Consider the following 21,416-nt stretch of genomic DNA (forward strand, 5'->3'; position numbering starts at 1 on the left):
ACATGCTTATGGATTTTAATGGCTTCTCTGTGTAGTCTGACATGGTGGTTGTTAGAGTGGTCCAGCATTTCTGTGTTCTCAAATAATATGCTGTGTCCAGGTTGGTTCATCGGGTGCTCTGTTATGGCTGACTTCTCTGTTTGAAGTAGTCTGCAGTGCCCTTCATGTTCCTTGATTCGTGTTTGGGCGCTGCATTTGGTGGTCCCTATGTAGGCTTGCCTACAACTCCATGGTATATGGTGTTACGCTTAAGCGGAATTTAGACTAATCCAATGCAAAAGACACAATAACTTTGCACAAAAGCAAGAGGAAAAGAACAGAAAACTACTCTTATCAGCTGAGTCAAAACATAAACTTGCAGTGTTGCATACACAATAAACATTGCAACAAACTTACATAGTGCTTGTAAGAATTACAGAATGCAAAGAGCATGGTTTCTTCATCTTCCTTCAAATGAGCAGTGCAAATGGTTGAGCAAAATGCTGTGAGCATAAGCTCCTCAGAGCAAAAGCTAAACTGTATTCTAAGACACAGTTATACCCCACCGGGTGTGGCTCAAATTTACTAGCTGACCTAGATTAGCAGCTGCACATAATGATTAACAGTATAAGGTTTTCTTTCACACACACACTTGGTGTTGATCCTTTTTCTAAGTACTGTAACATATGGTAGACTCCTCCAGAGGTGAGAGGATCGCTCTTGTCCTTTGCTGAACGAAGCATTTGTTGGATTTTCTTAGTGGGTCTGTAGATAGTTTGTATGTTGTGTTTCCTCATCAGCTTCCCTATGTGGTCAGTGGTTCCCTTGATGTTGAATTGCTTGAGACTCTATTACAATGGTTCTCAACCAGTGGGTCTTCAGGTGTTTTGGCCTATAACTCCCAGAAATCCCAGCCAGCTTACCAGCTGTTAGGATTTCTGGGAGTTGAAGGCCAAAACATCTTGGGGACCACTGTTCTACAAGATAGTCATTGGAAAACAATCGCAAAATGTGCTGCAAGATGAAAATATTTGTAGTTCAATAAACCTTTCTCACATTTTAAAAAAGAAATGACATTTATAACCCAGGAACAAAAATAGTGTTATTAAGAGCCTTGTTTGGAAAACTCTGCTCAAGAGTTTGGACAGCTAGGACATCAGTCCTAGACAGAAAAAACAATGGAAGTTGCAGTCCAGCAGTTGAGGAGCCATTTGTCTTATCCCCAATGTAAAAATAGACTGTATCTATCCGCCAGTCATCCTGACATAGCAAGTAGATTCAGAAAGGAGGACTAGCTGAAGGATCTCAGGTACCTGAGGCAATTCCCTCTTTGTTTAATAATAGTTTTGATTGTGTTAACAAATTATGACAAGGTCCCAAAAGACTACTAGTTTCCACATTCAAGCTGCTCACCTCTGTCATATGTGGCTTGATTTTATGGGTTAATTCTGTAACTTGATGATTATTTACAGTTGAGTTTCTCTGTGTTTAGGAGCCTAAACATCTTGGAGGCACCAGATTCTGTTGGATCTTGGAAGCTAAGCTAGGCAGATTTCAAATGTGGGACCAAGAATATCAGGTGCTGAAAACTTAATATTTCAGTGGAAGAAAACAGCAAACTGCCTCTGAGACTTCCTTGCCTAAGAAATCCTATGCAATTTATCAGATGACCATGAGTCTGCATTTATTTATTTATTTATTTATTTGCTCTATTTCTATCCCACCTTTCTCTACCCTGAAGGGGATTCAAGGCGGTTTTACATGTGGCAACTATTGAATGCCTTTGGACAACAACAGTTAAAATAATATTTTAAATTAAAATAAAATGCACATTAAAACATATAAAACATTGCAATCACTATTAAAAATCACACCATCCTTAATTGTAATCCGGGGCTGTTCCAAGAGTCATTGCACATAATTCCATAGCTATTATTGCACTTTAGTTAATCTCCAAATGCTTGAACCCAGAGCCAGGTTTTCACTTTCCTTCTGAAGGCCAGAAGAGGGGATGCTGCTCTGATATCACTGGGGAGGGAGTTCCACAGCCGAGGGACCACCATGGAGAAGGCCCTGTCTCTCATCGCCACCAGATGCGCTTATGAAGGAGGCAGGACTGAGAGCAGGGCCTCCCCAGATGATCTTAATCTCCTTGGTGGTTCATAGGAGAATATATATTAAAACAGGTAAGCTGGGCCAGAACCATTTAGGGCTTTATAGGCTAAAGCCAGCACTCTGAACTGTGCTCGGTAGCAGGCAGCCAGTAGAGCTGACGTAACAGGGAAGTTGTATGCTCCCAATACACCACTCTGGTGATCAACCTGGCTGTAATCCATTGGATCATTTGAATTTTCTGAACAGTCTTCAAAGGTAACCCCATGTAGAGAGCATTGCAGTAATCGATTTGGGATATGACCAGAGCGTGGGCCACCATGGCCAAGTCTGACTTCTCCCTGATTTGTGCCTGAATTTAACTCCTACAATTCCATGCAAAGCCTGGGTTGTTTTTTTTTTTTTTTTTTTTTTTTGCCAGACTACAATAAACAGCTGCAGGAATCCCCACTTTGCCCAAGTATGTGGAAGTTGCTTGTAACTAATTGGAAGAGATCCCACTAGTAAAGGATTTGATTAAAAGCTGTTTTTAAAATAGCATGTAAGTGTAAGCACTTTGGATGAATATGAAAGACAAAATAAGCAAAGGATCCGTATCAAATAACAAAGCCACATAGGTCCTGACTGACATTTAGGAAGGAATTCACAGTTTACTTTGGCTTTCTCCCAAGCCTTTGTTATGGAGAAGGAATCTATTTTGCAAAGCCCAAATCTTTAACAGTGGCCTTTGGATTGTTTCTGATTTACCTCACCAGCTTAATGTAGCTGGAAGCAAGATTACTCTGTGTTGTTCCATTTTGTTGATGCTTGGATGATGACCACAGTGGAAGGAGCCGTTTTGCTTGGCACGCACTGCTATTAATGTAGCATTGATAATGACTTAGTAACACGTTAAATGTGCAGCTAGCTGTGAATTCTGCCTCCTTATGTTAATGATTGAACATAAACCAGATTACTATTAAATATATATCTCTAGTTGTATAGGTAAATGAAATACTGATTTTTTAAAGCAGTAATTAAGGTGTGCCAGTCTCAGAAAGTGTGGCTTGACCCATCCATGTGTCATTTTATTTTATTTTTTTTGTTACAGGCACAGATCAAGGGTCTGCATGAAGCAGGTTGCTATTAAGTGGCTGTTTCTACTTACCTGTCTAAAATTTTCGCTTTTTTAACGAATGCCATCAAAAAGTGTTATACCAATTTTAAATGCAAACATAACCAGGAGTTACCCATAGTTATATGCCTTTTCCACTTAATATAGCTCACAAAGCTATTGGAAGAAGTGGAGATTTGTGTGCATCACCCTGTATAATCAATATAGAGCTGACCTGCACAACCTGGCAGTAGATCGGGACCAATATCAAAATAGGCTAAATGTCTTAAGGCCACAGATATATTTTTAGCGCCCATCTAGCACCAAATGACAACTCCTAGGACTCAATAGCATTGAGCCATGGTAATTGAAGTGGCACCAAACTGCATTAATTCTAAAATATAGATGTTCCCATGACACTGAAATAGGAAAATCTGATCACATTAGGAATTCCTATATCAACAGTCCCTGATAATCTCACTTTTGGGCTATAATTCCTAGACTCCTTCATCCAGCAAGGTCAGTGACCAGAGTGGGCTGAGGATTATAGGAGTTGCAGCTCAAAAGTAATGTTTACAAGCTCTGTGTAGACATTAGACTCCTTCTCTTTGTCCAGATAGGCACAACTTCTTCAGGCTGCAGATAGGCTTTTAGTGCCTTGCCAAACTATCATTCCTAGGCTTCCATAAAATTGAGCCCAGTTTCCAGAGTGGGTAGAGGCTCACAAGCTTCATTGGCTCACTCCTCTGGAAGTGTTTGCTTGTTGTTGGCTGGTTTAATTCCCCGGAAGGAATTCTCAGTGTGCCTTGTATGCATGCCACAAGCTCTTGCATGAGCAATTGGGCAAGGGGAAGAGAAAGCCCCCTTGCTGTTATATGGGGCTTAGAAAGGAGGAGAGACGCATTTCTCTTCACGTCCCTTGGATCTCAGACAGTTCCCACGCTCTCCTACTGCCAGACACAGCAAGCACTCCTTACAGCTTTACTTTCTTTTACATCCTCTACATTTTTCGCCGCCCACCTGAAATCCTTTGACAAGCCACAAGTGGCCCGTCAGCCATATGTTGTGCAGGTCTAATGTAGAGGATACATGAGAGAAAAACATCATTAATCATATTTTCATGCGTTGTGAGACAATATAGGATACTTGGGTTCCCAGTGGTGTGTTTTGTTGGAGCTTGTAAAGAATTAATGAGTGTGTGCCAACTGTAAAATAAGATGTATGAAGCTGATTGGTCAGGCTATGCCCGCGGAGCAGGCTGAGCCTGGGACTTTTGAATACTGTTACAGTTTTGTTCAGGATGGAACTATGCAGGTGCTTGGAGCAGCAAAGAGGGAGAATCAGAGAGAGACAGTGTTTGGAGTGTGCTCTCATTTCATGAGCTGCCGAAGGAGTTTATCTACATGGACAAAGAAAGACCATTTTAAATCGCTCATAAAAGGACATTATGTGAGTTGATACAACTGATCACATTGTACATATGTTGTTCTGAACTATGAAGAGTAAACTACTTGTTATTCATTGTTCATCTACGTGCCATATTTTCTTTCTCTGGCAAGACAGTGTGTGGGCTGATCAAACATGGTTTATTTTACATTACGCCACATGTTTTATCTATCTGTGGTTGTGTCTGTAGAGGGGGAGAATGCATACAGTGACTGTAGTAATCGCTGGCTTATATACCTGGTGTTGCCCAAATGTCGTTAGGACCTACTTTTTCCCGTGTCCAGCTCTGAGAAGGCTTACTGCACAATATCTCCATTTCAACAGTGGACAGCTCTCTTTGTGGTTCTATCATTCCTCCATTTCCCTCATACATCTTATCCCTCTCTTCTGCCTTTCTTTTTTACATCCCTCACTTTCCCTCATACACTTTCCCAGTGACATCACAAAGGGCCACTTCACCTAGCGAAACTCACTGTGGTATGTACATATACATACATACTTTGACTTTTATGTATGTAGATAGCTAAAATCAAGATGAAACTGTTATCGTGCTATCAATAATCTAATAGTCCACGTTAAAAACAATACTTAACGTCTTTAAAATATGATAAGACTTCACCAGGATGTTTTTCTTTCTAAGGTGCATGGGTGGCATTTGAGATGTACTGACACGAACTGATTTTGATCATGCATACTTACCAAGAAGCAAACCATGTGTATCTTGTATCTAAGTAAAAATGTATAGGATTGGACTATTCAGACTATCTCTGAATGCCCTCATGACAATGACTAGCTGACTAAAGATGGAAGAAGAGAAATGAATACACAGCATCTGCTTTATTAACTGCTTAAGCAGGGAGGACAGGAAGAAAAATGACACACTTATTTATATTATCTTTCAGATTTTATAGATATATATATTAGAGACATCACATTTCTAGATGCGTACATAACAAACATCCTGAACCAGAATACAACAAAACCAAACAATAATTAAAATGTAAGAACAAAATACCTTGTGTAGATTGTACCAGACCAAACTCTTTCCTCCTCCCATCACAGCACAATATCATGAGAATTTTGGTGTTAGATATTAACATCATTTCACTTAAGTCTTTAAATAAGGGTGTGTTTACAGTGTTGAATAAAAGTAGTTTGACACTATTTTAACTTCCATAGCTCAATGCTATGAAATCATGGGAATGGTAATTTTATGAGGTCTTTAGCCTTTTCTGCCACAGTGAGCTGTTGCCCCGCCAAACTATAACTCCCATGATTCCTTATCATTAAGCCATGGCAGTAAAGATGATGTCAAACTGCATTATTTGTACAATGTAGATCCCCCTTGGGTTATAAGCCCACTAAAAAGCTATTGCTCCTGACAACTAATGCCACTTTGAGGGGGCAACAGTATTTAAATGAACTGAACTCTCACTTAAACTAGATGTTCAGAAAGAGAAAAAGAAATGACGGTATTCTTCCCCAGTTGTGCTCAGAAGATGGCGTAAGGGAAGAATTAGTAAGTCCTCCTTTCTACAAAGGATGGGTGAGAGGAAAGAATTGCAAAAATTGCCAACTGCCGATGTGACACTGCTAGGAAAATGTCATGCTGCCTCAAATATAAAAATAATCAGAGAAGAGACAATAATATCCTTACAAGAACAACTGTACATTCTCAGTGCAAAGTACAGCCTTTGTTTGATCATCATTAAATGCTACAGTGCAGTATGTAACATGCTTTGAGGATATGAATGATTTCTGTCATACTTAAATATATTAGCGCCTTATCATTGGGTTGCTCAAGGATCCCAAATACTGTCGGGATTATAATTTTAATTGCTATATATACATAAGTATATAAAACTTAGGTCGCATCCACACTGTAGAATTAATACAGTTTGACACCACTTTAACTGTCAAGACTCAATGCTATGCAATTCAGGGAGTTGTAGTTTGGTGAGGCATTGGCACTCTTCGACACAGAAGGCTATAGACAGGTGAAACTACAGCTCCCATAATACCATAGCATTGAGCCACGACAGTTACTAGTGTCAAACTGCATTAATTCCATGGTGTAGATGTATCCTTAGTTTAGACACACATTCCCCTTTCCCATCCCAACATGGAACATAACATAAAATACTTTTTCTTCAAGTACTACAAAGCTAGTCACTACATTTATCTATACTGTAAGAAATCTTTCAGTATTGTGGGCAACTGAAGTTGTGGTACAAGATGCAATCTGGCTCTCCCGATGTAGTTTCGAATGCGTAGCCGGCACAACTGGCAAAGAGAACACGGAGTAGCTGAAAGGGAATATAAAGTGGAAATTCAATGCCCTCAAGAATTTACAATGCATTTTTTTTTACAAAATTACAGCTTTCTGTAGGACACTTGAATTGATATTTTAAGAGTGTTTTTGATATAAGTGTTTCAGCTTTCTATTAATGTGCCCTCCAGTTTTTCCAGGACTGCTCCCCCACTCGATTTTATAGCAGTCACCATGAGAAGCACTGAGGAATTCAATGAAATAATCACCTAAGAAATCTCTCTGTGAAAGTTCAGCAAGAACACAATGGAAAATGGCTAGTAATTGAAGATAAGATGACACTGAGAAAAAGAGAGCACGCAGAAATTGGTTTCCCTGAAAATTAAAATGCTAAAAATGTCAATATTCATCATATAGTCTGGAATACAGAAGTTAAAGGGCAAAGTTGGTTAGTCTCCCATCTTAATAAATAAGATAACACCAAGAAAGAGAAGTATTGGGTCTCTGCAAAATTAATCCAAAGCCCAGCAGAAGTGATAGAAAATGAAACACTTTTTCTCAAGCATCTGTCATAATTACTACTGAAGTGGTTATACACACACACACTGCCTAGAAATCATAAGGAAAAAGAATCCTGTCTGATCTTGGAAGCTAAGCACTGTCATCCCTGGTTAATAGTTGGATAGGTAAAAGTTTCCCCTGACATTAAGTCTAGTCGTGTCCAACTGTGGGGGTGGTGCTCATCTCCATTTCTTTTTTTTTTTTTTTTTTGAATATCTTTATTGGAAAGTTTTTTGCATACAAACATAGTTTAAAAACAGACGGACTTTGGAGAAAGGGGGGGAGGGTAACGCGGGGTAGGATGGGGCAATGGGCAACGTTGGGGGGGGTGTACCGACTCGACAAGGTGTGGTGGGGGGAGGGGAAGTGGGGGGAGACACATCGAGGGGAGGGGGGAAGGGAAGACTTTAAAAAACACTACAGTACTTCCAGGTAGAACAGAGAGGTGTTACTTCTATTATACAACATCATTTTTTGTTTAGCATAACAAAAATCGAGGTGTGTTACAACTTCTTTAGGTCTAAATTCTTCTTCTCTATATAGTCTATAAAATTACTCCAGTCTGTGTTTTTCCTCTTGTCACTATTAGCTGTTAATCTTTCTGTCAATAGGTCCATATTCATGACATCATACACTTTTAACATCCATTGTTCTATTGAAGGGATCTCTTTGGATTTCCAGAGGCTTGCCAGTTGGATTCTGGCAGCTGTCGAAAGGTGAAAAAAGATTTTATTTTCATTACTGTCCATCTTAAAATCGGTAATACCTAGTAAGAAATATTCAGGTTTAAGAGAGAATTTCTTTTTTAAGATTTTTTCTGTTTCTTTATGTATTGCACGCCAGAAGGCTTTCACCTTCTTACACCCCCACCACATATGTATAAAGGTTCCAGTATATCTTTCGCATTTCCAACATTTTCCCTGCAACTTCCCTTTGCTAAATTTGGCTAGCTGTTCCGGGGTGAGGTACCATCTATAAAATAATTTAAACCAATTCTCTTTGTAGTCATTGGAATATGTATATTTTATTTTTTTTGCCCAAATTTCCTCCCATTCCGAAAGATTGATTGAGCGCCCTATATCTTTCGCCCATCTCACCATATTATCTTTCACTTGTTCTCCTTCCGTTTCCCATCTGAGCAGGAGTTGGTATATTTTTCGTATGTGTTTGCTTTCCGCTTGTATGATTTTAGCCCAAGTGGACTCTTCTGTTTCAAAACCTATTCTTTGATCCATCATATAGCTTTCTTTCATCTGGTGGATCTGAAACCATGAGAGAGTGGTGTCATGTTCTTTTAATTCTTCTTGGGTCTTTAGGACAAGTCCATTTGGGGTTCTTTTTAGTATCTCCTTATAGGTTAGCCATTTTTCTCTACTGGCACCTCTGATTTGACTGGCTTCGTTTGGGGAGAACCATAGAGGGACTTTTGAGTGTAATTTGTTTTTATAGCTTTCCCAGATTTGAATGAGTGGGGCCCTTACAAAATGATTTTTAAAGTTCCTTTCCTTTTTTGCTTTTTCTCTCCATAAGTAGTTGTGCCAGCCTTGCATCAAATCGTGCCCCTCCAGGGCTAGCATTTTCTCATCTTTAAGATTTATCCATTCCTTTACCCAGCAGAGTGCTGCTGCATCGTGGTAAAGATGTAGATTAGGTAGAGCAAGGCCACCTCTTTTCTTGCTGTCACAGAGATTAGTAAAATTTATTCTGTGCTTCCCTCCCTTCCAAATGAATTTTTTGATGTCTTTATGCCAATTTTCAAACGTTTTTTTTGTTTTAATAATGGGCAAGGTCTGGAAAAGATAAAGCATGTCGGGGAGGACATTCATTTGTATGGCTGCTATTCTTCCTAAAAGGGATAGATGTAGTGTTTCCCATCTTTTTAATTTCTCTCTGATCTTTAACCACTTTGATTCATAATTATTTTTGTACAGCTGGGCATTTTTCGTTGTTAGGATGACCCCTAGATATTTTACTTTTTGGACTATTCTGACTTCAGTTCTTTTTCGGAGTTCTTCTTCTTTCTTTCTATTGATATTTTTTATCAACATTTGAGTTTTCACTTTGTTGATTCTAAATCCTGTCACAGAGCCATATGATTCCAATTCCTGCCACCAATTTTCCATTGTGTTGAGAGGATCTTCCATCACACATACAATATCGTCTGCGAAAGCTCGTATCTTGAACCTGTGGTTCTTTATGTTTAGGCCTTTAAGGCTTTCGTTCTTTCTTATATTGTTTAATAACAGTTCTAAAGTTAGGATAAAGATAAGGGGAGATAAAGGGCAGCCCTGTCTGGTTCCTTTTTCGATGTTAAACCTCTGGGATGGCTGACCATTAATCACTATTCTTGCCCATTGCTGTGAATAAAGGGCTTCTATTGCTTTATTAAAGTTGTATCCTGTATCCATCTCTTTTAACGTTTCTTTAATAAAGAACCAGTTGACGTTGTCGAACGCCTTTTCGGCGTCCAGGAAGAGGAATGCTACTTCTTTGCTAATATTTTTGTCATAATACTCAATTGCGTCTAGTATTATCCTTATGTTCTCCCTTATTTGGCGCCTTGGTAAGAAGCCTTTTTGCTCTTCCTCTACCCTGTCTGACAATATCTCTTTCAGTCTATTCCCAAGAATGCTGGTAAATATTTTATAGTCATTGTTGAGGAGAGAAATTGGTCTATAATTTTGGGTCTTAGTGCTGTCTGTGCCCTCTTTATGTATTAAGGTTATGTTGGCTAATTTCCATGTATCCGGGATTATGCCCTCCTCTAGTACCTTGTTCATCACGTTCATAAGGGGTTAGTTAGATGTTCTATAAAGGTTTTATAATATATTGTGGTGAACCCATCTGGGCCGGGTGCTTTATGTAGTGGGAGGTTTTTTATGGTTTTTTGTAGCTCTTCCTTCGTGATTTTTCTATTTAATTTTTCTCTTTGGGTTTCGGTTATTTTTGTTATATTCTGTCTACCCAGGTATTGCATCACTTTTTCTTTTGGTATCGACTCTTCCGCATATAGCTTTTTATAGTATAATACAAACTTCTCCAGTATTTCCGGTGTTTTATGGAAAGTTTCTCCTTCTACTACTATTTGAGTTATTCTACGGGATTGTCTTTTTGTGGCTAGTTTCCTAGCCAGCCACTTACCCACCTTATTGGCCTTTTCGAAATATCCTTGCTTTACATATTTTAGTTTTTTTTCCATCTCTTCTAAATCTAAGGTGTTCAATTGTTTCCTTAATAGCTCTGTTTGATATTGCAATTTTTTATTCAGAGGGTTCAATTTTGATTGTTTTTCCGCTTGTTCTAGATCTAACCTAAGTTTCTCATACTCTGTTTTTTTCCTTTTCTTTTCTCTAGCCGCATGTTCAATAAATTGTCCTCTCATGTAAGCCTTAGAGGCATCCCAGATAATCTCTAAGGCGGTATCTTTTTCCTTATTTATAGTGAAAAATTCTTTTAGTAATCCATTATATCTCTTTTGGTTAAACTCTCCTTTGATTAGATGTTCATTCAGTATCCAGTTGTATGTTGTTCCTTCCCTTTTATTACCTTGAATTGTCAATAGGACTGGGGCATGGTCTGATGTTATAATTGGGAGTATTTTAGAATTCTTTACCTTGTCTGCTAGTGATTTCGTGCACCATATCATGTCGATACGCGACCATATTTGATGGCGATTGGAGAAGAAGGTGTAATTTGACTCATGTTTATGCTGTAGTCTCCATATATCTACCAAGTCCAGTTCTGATAGCACTTGGGTGCAGGATCTTGGGAGGATCCCTGTTGTACCTGTAGACTTCCGTCCTTTTTTGGTTGTCTTATCTTTCTGGTTGTCTAGGACCCCATTGAAATCTCCCATGATCAGTAATTCATCGTACTCTTGCCCTACTACATAATTCCTTAATTTTTGTGCAAATTTCACCTTCCCTCCATTAGGCGCATATATGTTGCATACAAGTGTTTTAATTCCATTTATGTTTACCATTACTCCCAGAATTCTTCCCTCCCCGTCCTTAAAGGCTAGTTCTGGGGTCAATTTCTCCCTAACATACGTAGCGACCCCTCTTTTTTTTTCCCCGCTACATGCATAGAATACTTTTCCTAATCTGCTCTGCTCCAAGTAAGCAGCATGTTTTCCCAAGATATGAGTTTCTTGTATACACGTTATTTCACATTTCTCCTTATTTAGTCCATGCCAGATTTTCTTTCTCTTACTTGGAGAGTTAAGTCCATTAACATTCTGGGTTATTATTTTAATTCTTTGATCCATTTAAGTTTCCTTATTATTACCTTATTTTCGGTTCCTTTCACAGTCTCTTCTGAGTCGTCCAGTCGATGTGGCACTTTTGGTGATTTCTTCCTCGCTCTTTTTCTCTTCTTCTTCATCAAGTTGATTTCTGTCGGGGATTCTTCTTCACTACCGTCTTCATCTTCTTCTCTCCGTTCTAGTGTCGGTGTATCAGTCTCCTTTCTTATTTCTGGTGTCTGTGCATCTCTCCCTTCATCTCGTTGGATTTTTCCCCAAAAGGCCTTCGCTTCTGCTTCGGAGGTGACCCAGTGTTTTGTATCCTTCCAGGTGATCATCATCCCCTCCTTTTTCTCCCATCTGAATCGAATATTTCTTTTTTTCAATTCGACGGTTAGAAAAAAATATTTTCTTCTTTTTTCTAATATTGTTATGGGGATCTCTTTTAGAATTGCAATTTTATTTCCTTTGAAGATTATTGGTGATTTTGCGTTTTCTCTGAGTACCTCATCTCTAGCACTTTTCTTTGTGAAATGCACCAAAACATCTCGGGGTACTTTATGCTTTTTTGCATAGTTAGAGTTCACTCTCATAACCCTGTCAATGGTCTTTTCTATTGCCTCTGGATTCCTTTTCTCTATCGGGGCCACCAACTCTGATATTATTTCTTTGATGTTTTCATTCTCCTCTTCTTCTATGTTGCGAAATCGTAGTTGGAATTCTTTTTCTTTCATTTCTTGTGCCTCCTGTTGATGTTTCATTGTTCTGAACTCCCCCTCCATTGTTTCCATTTTCTTTTTCATGTCCAGTTGTTGTTCCTTGAAACGTTCATTTTCGTTTTTTAGTGTCACATTTTCTTGTTTTAGTCTAGTTACATCTTCTCTCACTGCATTCATTTCTCTGTTTAATGTTAGATGTAACTCCTCTTTTATGTCTTTCTTCATCTCTTTTATTTCTCCTTTCAGTTCCTCCTTCAGAGCAATATTCTGTTTGTCCTGTTTTTCTTGCATTTCTTTAACCACTGTATGGAGTTTTGTTATTTCTTTCAGGATGTCTCTCAGATTTGGTTCCTCGGTTGGTGTCTCCTTTGGCGCCTCTTTCTTTCCTCCTCCTTTCTTGTCTTTTTCCTTTTCCATCTTCTCTGTCTTTTTTTGTACTGACATATTTGTGTATTGATTTTTTTTTCCTTCTCCCTCTAGATGCCTTCTTCGTTTCTTAATTTCTATTTCAGTTCTTTCTACTCTGCTGTTTCTCCTTTCACTTTCTGCTCCTTTCCTCTATTTCTCCTTATTCCGTCTATATTCCGTTCCCAGTTCTTACTTTACTCTTCTCCTTTCCTTTTCCTTGGTGCTCTCAAGCTTTCCTCTACTATTCTCCTGCCACTATCCCTCCGTTCTTACTCTCTCTTTCCTTCCTTCTCCCAACTCTCTCTTTCTTCCCTTCTTACTCCTTTCTTCTCCTTTCTTCTTTCTCCCCAACCTTCTTCTATCGTTCTTTCTTCTTTCCTTTTCCTTCCTCCAAGGATCTCCCTTCTCTCCTTCTTCTCTTTCTTCTTCCCGTGAGGGATACCCTCCACTCGCGAGATTGCGACTCCTCGCGAGGTTGGTGCAATTCTCTTTCAGTTTCGATTCCCTTCTCTCTCTGGCGTCTCCTGCACTCTCCTCCTCCGCTTCACATCCCAGGGGGCAGGCCAGGCCAGCCTCCACTGTTCGCCGAGTCGCCGCTGAGGAAGGGCAGGGCAGAGGTCAGAGGATGGCAGAGGGTGATGGGGGGGTGACAGGGGGCCGCCGGGAGGCGGCGGGGGCGGTGGGTGGGGGGATTTCGTTGGGGAGGGGTGGATTCGCGGTTTGTCTCCTCCACTGTCGCGTTTTCCGTTCTACTGCGCTGCGTCGTATTCACTGCGCTCCGGTTTGATAATGTGGCTTCCCCCTTCGGGGCTCCTTGGATGCCTCCCTAGATGCCTCCTTCGGCTTTCCTTTCCCCCGCGTCTTCCTTTTCTTCCTTCGCGTTCATGTCTCTTGCCACGGCCCCCTCGGCTCCCTTCCCTTTCCGGCTCTCTCCTCTTCTCCTCATCTCCATTTCTAAACTGAAGAGCCGGCGTTGTCTATAGATGCCTCCAAGGTCATGTGGCCAGCATGACTGCATGGAGCGCCATTACCATTCTGCCAAGGCAGTACCTATTGATGTACTCACATTTGAATGTTTTCGAACTGCTAGGTTGGCAGAAGCTGGGGCTAATAGCGGGAGCTCATCCTGCTCCCCGGATTCAAACTGCTGACCTTTTGGTCAGCAAGTTCAGCAGCTCAGTGGTTTAATCTGCTGTACCACCAGGGGGCCTAGATGGATGGAAGACTGCAAATGAATAACAAGTGCTACCGTATATGCTATATTTCAGAGGAAAGAATTGGCCCAAACACCTCTGAATATTCCTTGCCTTAAAAAAAAAAACCACCATGAAATTTGGTAAGTCACCAAAAGTCAGCAGGTGACTGAGAGCCCTTCTAGGTAAAGGTAAAGGTAGTCCCCTGACATTAAGTCCAGTCATGTCTGACTCTGGGGTGTGGTGCTCATCTCCATTTCTAAGCCGAAGAGCCAGCGTTGTTCGTAGACATCTCCAAGGTCATGTGGCCGGCATGCATGCTGGTCGCTTCTGTGGCGAGAGAATCAGCCGTCTACGAAGACGTTGCCCAGGGGACGCCCGGATGTCTTGCAATCCTGCGAGGAGGCTTCTTTCATGTCCCCCCCAAAGGACATTTAACCAACTACCAAACTCACAAGATGTGTATTTTTCTGTCTGTTTGCTTTGTTCTGTTAGAAATGTAATATATAATGGACTGGTTGCTCTGACACGACAAATAAAAAATGTGGCCGGCATGACTGCATCTGCATGGAGCGCCGTTACCTTCCCGCCGGAGCGGTACCTATTGATCTACTCACATTTACATGTTTTCGAACTGCCCTTCTACACTGCCATAAAAATCCAAATTATAAAAGCAGACAATCCACATTATCTGCTTTGAACTAGATTATAAGAGTCTACATTGCCATATAATACAGCTCAAAGTAGATAATTTGGATTATATGTGGCAGTGTAGAAGGAGGCTTAAAGGCATGTACACACACACACATATGTATATACACATATGGAGATACATTCAGTCACCCATCATCTTACCTTCATGAAGAAGCAATACTCTTTCCACCAAAGTGCTGGGAGAAGCTACATCTATAGGTCGTTCAAACTCTGTATTTTTGGCATTTATATCAGCCCCAAAGTCAAGAAGCATGCTTATTATTTCTGCATTGGATTGCCTTGCAGCTGCATGTAATGGGGTTTCCAAAAATTTCCCTTTTTGTACATTTGCACCTATTGATTCATTGAAAAAAAAGAGGGGAAGAGAATGTCTAATGAATTGTCACAAAGGTTTTTCCACTGGCGAAAAAATCCCAAACCCATCTTGAATAGACCACTGTTTGTCCCCACCATGCATAACGGCTTCTGACCAGTGGTTCCTGTCCTACTTTTTTTAAAACCAACTTTGAGCAAGGTCAGGAAATATTTTGGAGTTTCCAGAAAATTCTGGAGTATACACTCCTGGGTCATCTAGACAATTGCTTCTTAAAATGGGGTTACCTTAGCTCAGTTGTGGGGTCATGAAAATTTTCAGAACAGTAAAAGATTTTTGAACATCATCTAATGGCTGTTTTAAACTTTCACATGAATATATTGTGCACTGTTTACAGTGGACGCTGCAGAAGATACTTTTTCAGACAGAAAGGGGTTGTGAATGCAAAAAGTTTAAGAAGCCCTGGTCTATCTTAGACAATGGGCTCAAAATTGACACAAACACGCTGCATGCAGGGCAGTATAGAACCCACAGTCAAATCACAGGCCTAAAACTAATTGATAGTCTCAACAAGAATAATCTCACTTGATCAATGAGAACTGATTAAAGAATTAGGTTGAACAAAAAAGTGATAATTAAAACAGTATCAAGGTTACTGAACTTAATTATTAATTCTGTTTTTGAGGGTGGTGAGAAACCCACAGTGAACAGGAAGCTTTTAAACATACATACCTGAATAAAGAAGCTTCCGGACACATTGTTTGTGCTGTGAAATGCAAGCCACATATAGCGGGGTTCCGAGGTGAGGAATATCTTGGTCAACATCTATGCCCCAAGAGATCAGCAGTTCCAGGCAATCACTATGGCCTATTCAAAAGAGAATGGAACTAATTTTCCAAACAAGACACTGCACTTATTTAAAGCACTTATATATGATCTTTTCGCATGTAGCCTCATATTTCAGGCATGCTACATAAGGCAGAAGGATTGAGGAAGGATTGAGGAGCGAGGATACATTTTTGAAGCTAGATGCAATTCTTGATCTATTCTTGATCTATTCTGTTGTTCTGGTTTCATACCTCTGCTGGCTGCTTCATGGGTCGGAGAAGGAAGACATGTCTCCCACTGAGCTTTGGCCCCATACTCCAAAAGAAGCTCTACACAAGGCGCACTTCCTCTTGAGCATGCATGGAAGAGGGGGGTCATTCCATCAATCGTCGTAGCATTCACCTAAAACAATGAATATGTCTGAGTCAGAAAAACATACTTGCTTATATACTATATTTCTACATGGGAAATGTTTAAGATTCTTCTATCTCTTTTAAAAGTCTTTGTTGCTGAGAAAATGCAGTGTAGGAATGGAATGTCTACCAAAACAGCTTGTAGCAAAGAGCAACTACAGCTATTGTATGAATAAATCCACATATGTGCCAAGAAGAACCATATACAAAATAATCACGAGAAAACAATACAACACAAAATACACCCTGATAGAAGTCTGGAAGTAGGAATTAAGTTGTAGAGAGAGAGAAATAGACAATTGGATAAAATCAATTAATAAAATTTAACATTTAAAGTTTAAGGAAATGGAATGGAAAATACTTACAAAATAGTATAGAACTTCCATGTAATTGGCTTATATAACAAGAATCTCCCCAAAACAGTGTTGGCATAACAGTGGAAAAACTGGAACATACACCCACATGTGGTGGGAATGTGAAAAAATACAAAGATTCCATAAAATAATTAAGAAGGAAATGGAGGAGCTGTTGGGGATAAAAATAGATTGGAACAAGGCACAATTTTTTGTACAAAAAAATGCAAGGGCAATGGAAGACTTAAAGAATGGGAGGAAATAATAAAATACATGTTAGATGCAATTAAAGCCTCAGTTGCCCTAGGCTGGAAGGACCAAAAAATGAGATACAAAAACTTGGTATAAATATCTAACTGACTACCTACTGCATGACTATATTAGTGAAAGTAAACGTTATACTAGGATGGGCCAAACCAGAAAGACCTGGAAGGCAAATCAGAAGGGTCTCATTTCCAGAATAAAGGGGAAAGATAAATATAAGGAATGAAATAAGACTATCCTCATAATGTAACAATTATAATAAGCACAGCAAGATTAGTAAACTGCTCCCGGGGGAGAGGGGGGAGGGAGAAAGAGAGGAAATGATGTAAAATGGAATACAGGATGATGAAGAAAACAAAATGAGTACTTTTGAGAACCTTAGACAGGAGGTTAGACTGAACTACTGTCAAACTATTTCTGTATTGTGTTTAGACTAGAAAATAGCTGGAGAAACCAGGGGAAAATGATTTCACACTTGATCATACTGAGGTATAAATATTCAATAGTATTCCTTTAACTTTGTATTTTGTAAAGTGAACAATAAAAATAATTTACATAAAAAAGAAGAAGAACCATGGGGAAAGTCTTCACGATAAAAAAAACTCTTGATGTTGTGTAGAAGATGACAACCAAGAGAAAGAAGTAGGGCAGGAACTTGTGTACCATTTTGAGCATCCCCAAAGTGTTCAGAACTCTTAAGTTGGTGAATTTTCCTTCTATCAACTGTTAATACATGATCTGTCACTGTTTTGTTGTTCTTAATATATTATGATTTTACATATTGTGGTGCACATGGGAAGGTCTGCCCTAAAAAAAACTTGTTTAAGAAATTTTAAAGACTACTTTTAAGTAAATGTACTAAGTTACTCTTAATTCAGAATGTTGAACTGTTAGCATTAATGCTAAAATGCTAAAATTAAATAGTAAAGGAGCTCGAATTTACCTTTGCTAAAAATTAAGTAAATGATAAAACCAATCTGTTTAATGTGTTGCTGTAGCAATACATTGGGCCCCCTGGTGGTACAGTGGGTTAAACCACTGAGCTGCTGAACTTGCTGATTCAAAGGTTGGTTCGAATCCGGGAAGCGGGGTGAGCTCCCATTGTTAGCCCCAGCTTCTGCAAACCTAGCAGTTTGAAAACATTCAAATGTGAGAAGATCAATAGGTACCACTTCTGCAGGAAGGTAATGGCCTCCATGCAATCATGCTGGCCACCTGACCTTGGAGGTATCTACGGACAACATTGGATCTTCAGCTTAGAATTGTAGATGAGCACCACCACACCTCCCCAGAGTCAGACACGACTGGACTTAATATCAGGGGAAACCTTTACCTTTACTATATCAATACATTACATTTCCTAGAAATGATCAGTAACAAATTATAGTAAAGAATAAATACTCAAAAATAATGTCATTGGCATTTTAACAATTCAGCATAGGAAGTACAGGATGAAGTAATACTTACGTTTGCTCCTGCTTCAAGAAGGAGTCTAGCACATCCCACATGATCTCCCAGGCAGGCTTCATGCAGCGGAGTCACTTGGTCAATGGTTAGAGCATCAACATTATATCCCTAAAGGTAACCATAGAAATAAACAGATGCTCCTTAAAGTTATTCAGCCTCTGTCAAATTAATGCAGTTTGACACCACTTGAACTTCCATGGCTCAATACGATAGAATTATGAGATTTGTAGTTTAGTGAGGTGCCAGTACTCATTGACAGAGAAGGCTAACACCTTCGTAAAACTACAACTCCCAGGATTTCATAAAATTGAGCTAAGGCAGTTGAAGTACAATGTTTCAAACCACATTAACTCTCTAGTTTAGATGTCTCCTTAGTTAAAATCTGCTTTGCCTAACAATTCCAGACACATACATTCTAATGCAATATATCCGTGGCAAGCATAGTTAATTGTCATTTGCAACCAATGCTACTGAATAACAGTGTTTATAAACCTAGAATAGCCCATCATCTGTAGCTGTTAGTTTGATTTTACAGCCCTATTTGAAACAACTGTAGACTCCTGTGTTTGGCATCATTATTTTACACTAAGAGCTACATAACAGTAGGCATTAGATTCATGTCAGGCTCCATAGGTTTTCTTCTTGACTTTAAAAGAATAACTCACAGTGTTGAACCCTATTCCCTAAATAATTTTAGCTTTTTGGATAGTTCTAAATCATAGAACAGACTTCCTGCAGCATATTAAAGTCTTTGGCTACCACTTACTTCTTTGAGTAAAATGCTTTGCCATACAGGATAGTAAAATGGAAGTCTTTCTAACCTATACCCTTGACTATTTTTGGAACTGTGGGAATTTAAAATTACTCAAAAATAGAGGTAAATTTTTTGAAAGAGCAGTATGGAAGTACCGGGACTCTCTGTATGAGAAGAGAGAGCAAGACATGAGTTACTGGAAAATGTTAACAAGCCCATCTAGTGATGGGCTTCCTTTGGAGTCCAGGTAGAACACTATCCATTTTGCAGACCTGTCTATATTCTGTGTTTATGTCATTTAGAACACTGATCACTATCATGAAATAGATAGAAGAACATGGTGATTCTCTAAATTGTAGCGTGCTTGGGCTTTTTTCCAGTGTTTTCCCAATAATATTTATATTTTTGCTTACGTTGACAATAAAAATATATTTCAGATGCTCAGCTATCCAAACTAATTTAAAGCTATAGATCAGGGGTACTCAAACTAAGGCCCAGGGGGCCAGATACGGCCCTCTAAGGTCATTTACCCGGCCCTCGCTCAGGGTCAACCTAAGTCTGAAACTACTTGAAAGCACACAACAACAACAACAATTCTATCTCATCAGCCAAAAGCAGGCTCACACTTCCCATGAAATACTAATAAGTTTATATTTGCTAAAATTGTTCTTCATTTGAATTATTGCATTGTTTTAAAGTGTTTTTTTGCACTACAAATAAGATATGTGCAGTGTGCATAGGAATTCATTCATGTTTTTTTTCCAAATTATAATCCAGCCCTCCAACAGTTTGAGGGATTGTGACCTGGCCCTCTGTTTAAAAGGTTTAAGGAACCCTGCTTTAGATCATTTAGTTTTAGATCTACAATAACACCCACTTAATTGATGTTTTCTACAAATCAAAATGGCACAAGGATTTTTTCTAAAATTGTCCGTTTGCTGTGTTTATTCTTACGAAATGAGACTATATGAATTATGTCTTAATTTTTATTAAAATGTGTTAATCTTCACAACCAAAAACATTTTCAGATAATACAATTTTTTACACAACTGAAAAATGTTCTAAGAGACATTTTTAAAAGTGGTTGAACTGTGCCATTTTAGCCCAAAGAAGTTTGAAGAAACGAGACAACAAAGATGATACCAAAATGTCATTTTCACTTTAACACTGGATACTAGTAAACAATGGGATGGGAGAAACATGCTTTAAGTATTTTATCTTTTTTTACCTGTGCAATTAAAGTCTTTAGAGAAAGAAGGCGTCCTTGGCTTGCTGCTTCATGTAACGGTGAACGATCTGCCCAAGAACCTATGGAACAATGCAACCATACAGTTTATAGAAACAGTTTTCCATTACTATAAAATAATTGATAAAAACTATACACATAAAGACGCAAAAATTAAGCATGCATTGTCCTTATTAAGTACAGATGACATCCTTTGAGGGGCAGCAAATTAATTATTTTCTAAAGGCAGAAAAGTCTGGAGTTTCATGCTGCTGCCTCTAAGGAAGGGATGGGCAATCCCCTCAGACTCACTCCAAGACCTCTTTTTTTCTGGCAAAAAATAAGTGCATTGCCTCTCAAGGGAAACTTTCAGTGATAACCTTTCACCTTTTAAATGAGGTAGACTCCTCCGTGATTTATGTAAAAAACTTCTCCCCCCCCCCCCAAAAAAAAAAAAAACAGAAGTGAATTTCACATGGTTCCTAGAAAGCACCAAGGTGGAGAATTACTTCCTGATCACACTGCAGTTGTCTATTCCTGCTTTAGTCCTTCACAGGTCTGACTTTAGCCAGATTGGTATTATTTAGATCAGGGTTTATTATACTTTTCCACTTGAGAAGTCTTTTGACCTGATTTTTTTTACATGACCCAGATAAATAAATATATAAAATAGGTATAAAAATCAAACATTTACTGGTAACAAATCAGCACTTGCTAGACATGATGATTTTTCTTTTTATGAAGTACAACTGAAGCATCTTCTGCAGAGTTCACTGCAAACACTTCTCAACAAATTAATGTAAACGTGAAACACAGCCACTAAGTGATGTTCAGAAAACCTTTACTGCTGCCAATTTTGGGGACCCCAACATTGCACTATGGGTACCCCATTTGGGGTCGGGACCCACAGTTTAAGAACCAGTGATTTAGATAACAGAACATTTCCAGAAATTGAGATAAGAACAAATTACAAGCCCTGCTGGCTCAAGCAAAAGGGTGATCTTGTCTAGCATTCTGTTTTCACAGGAACCATTCAAATATCTATGGGTCCTTAGAGGTAAG

General features: G+C 39.1%; 1 protein-coding gene across 3 annotated transcripts in view; it reads right to left on the reverse strand.

Annotated features, from left to right (window-relative positions):
- Window positions 1–5,452: 5,452 nt before the first annotated feature.
- Window positions 5,453–21,416, reverse strand: part of ASB5 (ankyrin repeat and SOCS box containing 5) — a 40,558-nt gene continuing 24,594 nt past the window's right edge. For all 3 annotated transcript variants that reach the window (XM_060778686.2, XM_060778687.2, XM_060778688.2), the window contains 6 exons: window positions 20,358–20,437; window positions 18,376–18,483; window positions 16,130–16,280; window positions 15,783–15,917; window positions 14,879–15,070; window positions 5,453–6,936 (listed from right to left, as the gene is read on the reverse strand). In XM_060778686.2, coding sequence (XP_060634669.1) covers window positions 6,809–6,936; window positions 14,879–15,070; window positions 15,783–15,917; window positions 16,130–16,280; window positions 18,376–18,483; window positions 20,358–20,437 — 794 coding nt within the window. In that variant the 3' untranslated portion in view covers window positions 5,453–6,808. The remainder of the gene's footprint in view (window positions 6,937–14,878; window positions 15,071–15,782; window positions 15,918–16,129; window positions 16,281–18,375; window positions 18,484–20,357; window positions 20,438–21,416) is intronic.

Source organism: Anolis sagrei, chromosome 5, assembly GCF_037176765.1.
Source record: "Anolis sagrei isolate rAnoSag1 chromosome 5, rAnoSag1.mat, whole genome shotgun sequence".
Classification (NCBI taxonomy): domain Eukaryota; kingdom Metazoa; phylum Chordata; class Lepidosauria; order Squamata; family Dactyloidae; genus Anolis; species Anolis sagrei.